Raw genomic sequence first — 10,351 nt, forward strand, 5'->3', positions numbered from 1 at the left:
AGAAGGAAATTTAGGGATTAACAGGAAAAAAAATTCTAGTCTCTCTCATGGTCTTCTTTCAATTCCATAGATAGTTCTATGATATCATTTGTACTATCCTTCATGTGAACTCTGGCATTAGCTAGAAATATGTTAACCTAAGATCTAGTAAAGGGATTGGTATGACAAAAAAAAAAAAAAAAAAGAAAAAGAAAGAAAGAAAGAAAAGAAAAAAAGCAAAGCATGAAAACAAAGACACAGACTGCAAGCTTTCAAAAATAAAAAATAAAATTCATTTATTGTAAAGGAACAGTTGAACACGTGATCCATGTGCATAACTAAAAACAAGATCTTCTATAAGCTCTGGCAAGATCCACATCTCTATACAAACCATGCTGGAAATACACATCTATGTAGGCACATAACATACACAGTACTACCTGGTTATCAAGACTTGCTGTACGGTAGTTCTTACACATTCATTGACATGTTTTACAACAGAGTCGTTTGGTTTATTCACTAAAAGAAAATAACTTTCCCAGCATCCCCTTGATTCGAACCAAAGAACACAGCTAATAACAGGCACCCCCATTTTCACTCCCCTCACCCTGTTAACCTCCTATCAGCACCATTTACATCCCCTGGCCGGGGAATGACTCAGTGGCAAAAAGAAAAGAAAAGAAAACTAACAGACTGATGCTGTCAGAGAAAACAGTTTTGCGACCAGTAGGACTGTCTAAAAGTACCAACTCTAATTTCAGAGACAAACCATTCCCCTTCCTTTTTCCCCTAATGGCCTCAGAGATCCATAATGTACTTTAGAAAATTAAATTCTAAGGCAGACTTGAAGGCGACTTCTTGATCAAGCAGTCCTCCACCTGTACTGTGTCTCCTCTCTGAGGAAGCAGCATGGCGTGTGCACTGCGGGCTAAGGCCTGCTTGGACATCTGATCAGCTACCAAACAGAACGCACTGATCTCACCCCCTTGCTGTGAGCAGTGACTAGAAAGAGCTCTAGGCAGACATAAATTGTGATTTTGCACTTCCACAAAACATGAAGTGAATATGTAGTGTTAAATAGACATGATATTCTACAAAGAGAGAAATTGGAGAAGAAAAAAAGTAAAACAAGAGAATAGGGAAATAGAGAATGATTTCTTTTTGAGAGATTTTTTGCTATAGGGCATGTGCACTCGCTGGAGAGAAAGACAGACAGAAAGCAAGAAATTATCCCTCGGCGAGGGTGGGGGGCAGTGGCCACGCTGTAATCCCTTTTCTTCCATTCTCCCCTCAGGAATTTTGGGCACCCACGCAAATGCACCCAGCGTGAGTTTCAAGCCTCCAGGTCCAGGATTTGAACCACAATTGACTACATGGGAGTCCAGTGATGTAACCGCTATGCCATCCACTGGTCCTGAGAATAATTTTTTTAAAATATCTGTTTGAGATCAACATTTTCAAACTATTGATAAAACTGCAAATTTTACCTTTTACAGGGCAAGGAGCAAGCAGTGAGGATCAGCCGCGGGATTTGGCTGGAACAGTGAGACAAGAGAGAGGGTCTAAGCTAAGGTTTGCCACACATTCACACACATCTGGCCAGGGTTTGTGCGGGTGAAGTGGTCGTAGCAGCTGGACAGCAGCACCACAGAAATAATGCTACTCGTGAATGGTGACAACTCCTAGGCAGAGTGAATGGAAAACACCAGGTCACACTCCTCCCAGCAAGTGCCTGCACTTAGGAGGAGGTATTCTACCCACCGAGGGCAGTGTTTAAAGAACAAGAGCTCTGAGAATGCCCCCTCTGGACTGACTGCAGAGATGGGGGTAGTGACAGAACACAACAGTTCGTGGGCAGAAACCCATTTGCCTTTGGTCCAGCAGATGTAGCCTCAGTCCAGAAAGCCTTTGCTCTGTCTTTGAGAAGAGATTTCTACTTAACTTGGGACCAGGGCCAGCACGGAAAGGCTGGGAAGTTAGCTCCCACCCAGCAATAGGAAAACACCACCAGGGCAGGCTCTCTGACCCAAGAAGCCCTGCAGGCAGTAGGAGAGATTTGGAGGAAGCCCGGAAGGCTGCTTGCAGAGGGCTTCTTCCTCCACCATTGACTGGGAGCCCTTTGCTTAATGCTTGACAGCTGTGCAACTGCTCAAGACAGGAGGACTCTGAACTAGCCATACAATTAGGCTATAAATGCAGCATGAACGTGGGAAAGAGATTGCACAGGGCGTCAGCCATGCTGAATGAGTTTCCAAAGGAAGCTAGCCTGAGAGGGCTCTTCTACATACCACATTCTTGGGGCCAGGGGCCTTAAAGTAATAGCTTGCACTTTGCTGGGAGCCAGGGCCAGAGAACCTCAATTCTGCCATCTAGTCCTCAGGTCCCAGCATCATGGCCCCAATCTCAGACCTCCATGGACAGGACTGCCTCTGGCAGCTTCCAGCACACAGAAGGCTCCAGTGAGGAAGCTGTGGGCAGGACACAAGCCTGGCTCCCTTCTGCTGAAAACCTTCTCACTACGAATGACTCTCAGGAGCACTACGGGAGGACAGCAAGGCTGGCAGCTGGGAAGCTGGAGCCTGAGTTTGGAAACATGACAGATTCTGAGCCTGCTTTGGCAACTTCTAACCCTGAGACTTCAGCAGGTAGGGCCTCTGCTAATCCCAGCGAGACTCTTGGCCACAGAAACATCCCTTAGAGACCAAAGAGCAGGGAGAGTAGGTGAAAAGTGTCATTCTCCCAGAGGAAAACAGGTCAACAGAGATAACAACTTCCTGCGTCAATAAGGTATTAGGTAGGTTAGGAGTCACTGCAACGAGAATGTCCACTTCTCCCGTCCCTTCACCTGGAAGCCAGATCTACCGACTTTGGAACAGAAGAGAAAGGAAAAAGCTGGGGCTGTGAGGATGGGTTGCAGCCTGAACAAGCTTTGGTAAAAACAAAATAAAGCTCTGATGCAATTTTCCTGCTGTCTTTCAACCAACTTTCAGGGTAAACCACGTCTCTAGGTAAGCAAGAGCCTGGTGACAGAAGTGAAGGAGACAAGAAACCCACTCTGTTATGTTCAAACGCACACACACAAACACACGGCCGACGAGATGGGGAGTTAACGAATGCCCTTCTGAAACGTTCCTCACACCAAGAGGGACAAAGAGGCAGCTCTGAGCAAGGCAATGCCCCTTCCTCTGCCTCCTCTGAAGTTTGCTCCAATCTGAAGGTTGACCTTGTGAGGAGCCGACCTGAGGCTGTGTATGCGCTCGGAGAGGTGTACCGGGGTAAGTAGGGGTCACAATTAGTGTTCAGTGGTTCCTTCCCAAGCCCAGGTCATGGCGGCAGCGTGGGGTGGGGCACCGGTTCCCCACTGATTGTAAACAACCAAGTACCATGTGTAGTGTCAGACCAGCCGCTGTAAATTCTCTGAACTTAATTTCAAACTCTGTGCACCCTGCCCTCAGCTTCTCATCCGTGGCAACAGATGTGTCTTCCCAGCATGATGGCAACCAAACACCTGTCAGGCCAACGCTGAAAAACGGGCCTGAATGCACAATACAACCATTTTGTAAGCCTCCCTTGATAGAACCACATCCCATTGGGCTACCCTTTCTCTTGGCCTAGTGCACTTGTAAACGGTTCCTGAGTCCTCCAATAGCTTCAAAGTATGAAATTAGACTGGTCAGCAGGAGGCAAAAGCCATGCCTCTCCACAGAGGTACACGTTTAGATAATCCTGATTAAAGCCTGTGGGGTACTCAGCCAAGAGTGCTGAGCACCTAAGCATGCATCTCCTGGAGAAGTTTCTTCTCAGCAGGAGAAGCTGAATAAAATTGACTGAGGAAGAAACAATTCATAACAACCCCAGCCCTAGACAATCTAAAAAACAAAAAGACAATTTTAAATAAAATATAAATATTTTCAATTTAGGCAGCACTTCATATCTTTAAAGAGTGAAAACAACTATGAGTAGAGTTTTGTAATTCACTCTGCAGAATTGAGAGAGGCATTGCCCTAGGGATCACAGCAAGCCAGAGAGAGTTCAGATTAAAAACTCCAGCTTTGGAAGCTGGTTTTAAATGACTAGGTAGGTCTAGATCCCCCTGGGGACTTAACTATGCAAAAGGATATTGAGGTACAATATTTGAAAGAGATGAGAAAGAGGCCTGCCTTTACAAAGAGAAGGCATTCCCACGTACTTAATTTAGGCCTGGCCCAGGAAAGAATAAAATATGAAGTGGAGAACACTAAAATTTTTAAATAAAGTGAGCTGTGCAACAGGACTAATTTGGTGAGGTGGGTGAGAAGGAGGGAGGCAGGAAGTAAGGGGAGCAGGCAGGATGAGGAAAGAGCTGAACAGTTCTGGCTTAAAATAAGTATAAATGAGTGGTTTTAGCACTGTCACTAGTGGCCCCTCTCGTGTGTCTGCTAGCCACCCTTTCCCCTGTCCTCAGCCTTACCTGGCCCAGGATACTCAGGTGTCAGGTGAAGGGCTTCCAGACAGTGACCATGCTTTTCCCCAGAGTCTGGACCATACTTAAAGCTCTGGGGGCAGGTCCTGGGGGGACACACAGGGGTGGGGGTACAGGCGCAAAGGGATGCACCAGATCTCTATATAAAGGCACTGGTGGAATTGATGGAGATGGGAGCATTGCTTGGCTGGATCAGCTCATAGAGAGCCTCATAGGTCCCCACCACAAAGCCCACAAAGCCCACGATGCTGATCACGGCGTCCTTGGCAATGACGAGAGGGCTCATGCCCTCAGAGTAGTAGGTAGTGATCTCCAGCAGGGGTGGGATGATGAGGGCCAGGGCGCTGCTGCTCACAGAGCCCACCAGGGAGATGACCAGGTCCAGGCGGGGGATGAGGATAGCCAAGATGCCTGTAAGGAGAGAGGATATGTCTGTTTAAGATTGCCCACAGCTAGAAAAGACATCCTCACTGTTCATTAAATTAAGTACCTATCCATCTTATAGAATGGAGAGCTCTAAGAAAACTTAGACATTATCCAGTTCGGTCTCTGGACAATGGCTGTCAAGAGTTATAGAGAACCAGGGTCAGACAACAAGGTTTGCAAAACTTGGACTGGAACCTGGGCCTTCTGGACTTTTCCCATCATAATGCATTGCTTTCATCTTTCTGGGGGAAAGGAACCAAATTACAGATACTTCCAGACTTAACTCCTTACTTCTGCAGGGGTTATAATCCTGAAAAACACATCCTAAGTTGAAAATATTGTCAGTTGAAGATGCATTTAATACCCCTAATCTACCAAACATCATAGCTTAACCTAACCTACCTTAAACATGCTTAGAACACTTACATTGAGCAAAATTATCTAACATAAAGCCTATTTTCTAATACTGTGCTGAACAGCTCAGTATTCACTGAATACTATACTGAAAGTGAAAAATAATGGTTGCATGGATACTTGAAGTACAGCCTCCCACTAACGTAGTAGGGGAAGAGAAAGAGAAGGTCCAAACCAAATCAGCACAAAGAGCCCCAGGGTGTGATAGCAGGGTTGTCTGTTATGCCATCATACAAAATGGCTTTAATTCCAGGGAAATCAATTACTTAGGAAAGATACAAGCTAAGGAGGTGACCTAGACCCCTTCTGGCACTAAATGTCTTCATTCTGTGAGTTAAAGCCTCCTACAAGTAAGAAAACAAAGCAGGCAGAGATCTCAAGAAGTAGCCAATTAGGAACACCACCTTCCCCTGTGACAAAACATACTGCCTCTGAGTCGAGTGATACTAATATGATCTTTTAACTGTTGAAATGACATGAGCCCAACAGTCATGGGAAAAGGAACTAATGAGAATCTAGAGCCTGTGGTTTGGGGCCACGATCAGAAAGAGCTGATTATGTACAAGAGAAGAGAAAAGCACAAATACAAAGCCAGCACGTGGCGTGGTGGTTGATGGGCTGGACTGCAACATGGCTGCCTACAGTTTGAGTCTGGGTCCTGGCAGCTTGTTTTTCACTTTCCCTCATTCTCCCTTTCACTCTGTCTCCCTGGTGAGTGCATGTGCTCTATATAAAATTTAAAAAAGAATAATAAATACAATTAAATAAATTCTTTTAAAAAAAAAACAAGCACACACATTTACAGAAGTAGCTTGTATTTATAGCTCTTGTGTCAGGAGGCTCTTTCTGCAATTTTAGTATGATCCATGCTGGTGAAATCCACCATATTACTTTCAAGAGTCTAGAAATCTCCACTTAGAACTAACAGTCTTGGGAACCAGCAGTTAGCGTAATGGCTATGTCGCTGGACTCCCACGTAGTCGACCGCGGTTCACGTCCTGGACCCGGTGGCTTAAAACTCACGCCGGGCGCATGTGCATGCGTGCCCAAGATCCCGAGAGGAGAATGGAGGAGAAGGGATTGCAGCGTGACCGTCCCCCCTGGGGGGTGATTTCTTGCTTTCTGTCTCTATGTCTCTCTCTCTGTCTGGCAAGCGCACATGCCCTATAGTGAAAATCTCTCCAAAAAAAAAAAAAAAAGAAAGAAAGAACTAACAGTCTTGAACAGATATATAATTTCATTTGGTAGGGGTTCAAATTTTTAAAAATTTCAGAAGCAAGAAAAACAACTTACATTTCCAACATTAGAGGGGTATTTTAGTAAGTACAATGAAATACCATGCAGGCATGAAAATATTAATGAAGGATATGTATATTCATGACATAATATTAATATTAAGTATATTCATGATGTAATATTACTATTAAATAGGGGCCAGCACTTGGTGTAATGGTTATGTCGCTGGACTCCCATGTGGACGACCACGATACAAGTTCCAGACCCGGTGGCTTAAACTCATGCCAGGCACGTGTGCGTGTGTGCTCAAGATCCCGAGAGGAGAATGGAGGAGAAGGGATTGCAGCGTGGCCGTCCCCCCTGGAGGGTAATTTCTTGCTTTCTGTGTCTCTTTCTCTGTCTGTCTGGCGAGCGCACGCGCCCTATAGCAAAAATCTCTCTCAAAAAAAAAAAAATTACAGTTAAATAAACCCAAAATATAAAGTTATGTACATACTATAATTGTAACTATTTTAATAATGTTCCTGTGAATTAAGAAATAGATAAAATGCAAAAAATAACTTTGTTATTAATAAGTCAATGGAAGAGTGGGAATTTCTTTTTTCCCAAATATATTTTAACTGAATTTTTTTAGAATAATATATTTTAGAAATTTAAAATCAGGCCCAGAGTAGTCATACAGACTCACAGGATTTTGGAGTTGAAAGAATCCTTAGAAATTGGATCTCGTTGTATCTCACAGTTGAGGAATCTGAGATCTAGTGATAGTTTCTGGGGGCCCCACAGTTGCACAGCTAATTAATAATGCTGCCCTTCATTATAGCTGCAAGACTGAGAAGTGGAAAAAGCCAAACAATATTATAAAGCCATTCTGTTTGGACCTGGAAAATTGACGCTCTAAAAGACCTCATTGGAATGTTTTCTTATTTTTTTTTAGAGAGAGTTTTTTTGCTATAAGGCATGTGAGTTTTTTTGCTATAAGGCAGGAGAGACAGAGAGAGACAGAAAGTGATAAACCACCACCACCACCCTCCCCTGCGGGGGGTGGGGGGATGACCACACCACAATGCCTTCTCCTCCATTCTCTAGGAATTTTGGGGAGGTATGCACATACACCTAGCGTGAATTTTAGGCAGAATCACAGTCGACTACATAGGAGTCCAGCGATGTAACCATTATCTGCTGGTCCCGGAATGTTTTCCTGCTCTACATTCCAGTCTGAACAGGCCTCCTAATGGATATGATTTATTGTCATTACACCTTTGACAACAGGTTTCTGATATTCTCACACCTAACTAAGGTAAATGTTTCATGTGGCAAATGCCACAGAGAATTAGTACAAATTACTAAAGGACAGGTTAGTACTTCAAAGAATCAAAAGACAAATAAAACAAAAACAAAAACAACCCACTATTTACCCTAAACCCTCAGCTTCTCCTGTAGAGCCAGCCTCTTCCAAGACTATCTCTACCAAGGTCTGGTTATAAGGTAATTTGCTAAATTTGCATTTCCAAAATTGTGGGCTGCAAGTGATTACTGCCCAACATGAAATTAGAACAAAATGAGTTCTGTTTCTCTGAAATGCTCATTTTCCCTCCCCCTTCTCTCCAACAGTGTGAAATCAAGCATCAAAAACTAAGTATCAGCCATAGTAATCTTTGGGGAATGGAAAGAGAGTGGTGAAAAAGTTGAATTCCAAGCAGGGGGGAGAAAAAAAATGAGACTGGACCAAATCCTCCCTGTTCCCTTTGGAGATGGGAGAGTGAGGAAGAGGAAGAAAAGTTAGGGAGAAAAGACAGAAAAACACCACAAATAACAATAATAGCTGTTATTAAAATAATAGCTGTTATTAAAATTCATGAGTATAATTGAAAACAAGCCGTTACATCAAAGATCTAAAATCATAAAGCACCCATCCACCCTGTGCCAAAAGCTTTGAAAGAACAGAGAAGCGAGAACAAAATGAACTCACATAAATACATTTAAGTTGGTGCTACCGTGAAATGCCTCTGCTAATTCCCACAATTACTTCAAAGTCTCCGGGGAAGGTAGAGAAGCCAGCACGCTCTCAGAGATGACGGGCTGCCCTCTTTAATAGGATGACAATGCAATGCTAAGTCTCAATAGATCACAGGAGAAGGGAAAAACAAGCACACGCACTTGAAGATCAAAAGCAGCCCGTGTCCTTTGAGCATCTTGCTGTAGAAGGGAGATGAGATCCACAGATAGCCAGGAAATGCCACTCGAAAACCAAGAGGCATCTGAGGACAGTGTGACATTTCTGAATCAAAGGCTGCTGCCTCCTGTAGGGCCTGGAAATTAACCTGGCAGGAAGCAAGACATATGTTACAGGGCAGCTAAGCCAGGCTTGAGAAGAAAACGGGACCGTGAGAAGAATCAGGCCCACCTGCAAGGCCCCAGCTCTATGGGGCAGGCAGAAGGAGCTATTCAGAGAGCTATAGCACTTTTAAAAAATATATTTATTAAATTTTCTTTTTTACTATTATTATTTTTTAATCTGACCAGAGAGAGACACACACAGAGATAAAGAGGGAAAGTGAGAAAGTAAACCACCAGGTTCAGGACTCAAACCATGGTTGGCTGCGTGGGAGTCCAACACCTCAACCACCACACCACCCACTGGCCCCAGTTACAGCACATTTTACCTGGACTGACCAACTTTCACTAGAGGTACCACTTGGAAAAGAAGCAAATTATTTGAACTGTCCCCATCCTTCCTTCCAAGGCCCTGAGGATTCAAATACTGGGCTCTCAGAGATGACATTATAAACATTGTACATGTGGAAGCTGTCTCCTCAACACTTAGCACTAATCCATCCACACATGTCTGAATCAAAGCATCCAGAGTTACTGGTGAAAACAGGACTGAAATCTAAGGCCCACGCTGGCAGCTTCCTAGCACACACAAAGGCAATTTACTGGAAAAGCCACATGTCTCTATCATGTCCCTTTTCAGTCACTCTGGGAGTGGCAGCTGGCTTTAGACTGCCCCAGTGTCAGGATCAGCTGCCTCATGGGCTGTTTTACAAGCAGGTCTAGGAAGGACCTGAAGGGCTAGCAAATAAAAGCTATAAGTAAAAGCCAGATTCCTGTCACCACCAGCTCTCTGGAGCTGGAGAATCCAAGCTGTCCACTCTGTCACACACCTACCCAGCCCACCCTGCCAGAACTCGTGGAGTGTGCTAGCCACGATTAAATTGGGCCATGGGAACGCTTTCACTTCCTTAGTGCTAGTGAGTTCTTCCACACAGAGGACAACCAGATGCTGAGCTCCCACCCCCCATCCTTGAAGTGGAATGAGAAAGGAGCTGCAGGTGGCTTGAAGAGGTTCATTCTGGGACAGGCATCGGTCCACTCCTCGCATTTGCTCAGGTGCTTGAAAAGAACCAGTGGCCTCTTACTTGACCTTCTCTTGCTAATCAATAGTCATTTCTGATTTCCCAGACTATGAGCAAACGCTAGACATTATTCGCATCGTTCCTCCCTAGCCCATTCAACTCTGGTTCAATTTAAAAAATTTTACAGACCTATTGTTATTCCAAAGACAGACTCAGACCCCAAAAAATGTAAGGAAATTTCCAGGGAAGACTCTATATAGTAAGCAAAGAGGTTCTTATCCTGAAAAGAATAATATTTAAAAGAAAATAATAAAAAATCAATGATAAATATAGCCCAAAAAAAGAAAATCTATGCTTCAAGTATTTTATTTACAAATCTATTAGAACTTAAATTGTATGTTGTAGTCTAATTTGTTCGGGAATTCTCTAGTCTACCAATTCATAGAATATATATATTATACATATAATTATATAA

General features: G+C 43.8%; 1 protein-coding gene across 3 annotated transcripts in view; it reads right to left on the minus strand.

Annotated features, from left to right (window-relative positions):
* Positions 1-1,321: 1,321 nt before the first annotated feature.
* Positions 1,322-10,351, minus strand: part of SLC36A1 (solute carrier family 36 member 1) — a 65,441-nt gene continuing 56,411 nt past the window's right edge. For all 3 annotated transcript variants that reach the window (XM_006150829.3, XM_006150828.3, XM_027772799.1), the window contains exon 11: positions 1,322-4,852. In XM_006150829.3, the coding sequence (XP_006150891.1) occupies positions 4,581-4,852 (272 nt within the window). In that variant the 3' untranslated portion in view covers positions 1,322-4,580. The remainder of the gene's footprint in view (positions 4,853-10,351) is intronic.

The sequence above is a fragment of the Tupaia chinensis genome, unplaced genomic scaffold, assembly GCF_000334495.1.
Source record: "Tupaia chinensis unplaced genomic scaffold, TupChi_1.0 Scaffold000301_1, whole genome shotgun sequence".
NCBI lineage: Eukaryota > Metazoa > Chordata > Mammalia > Scandentia > Tupaiidae > Tupaia > Tupaia belangeri.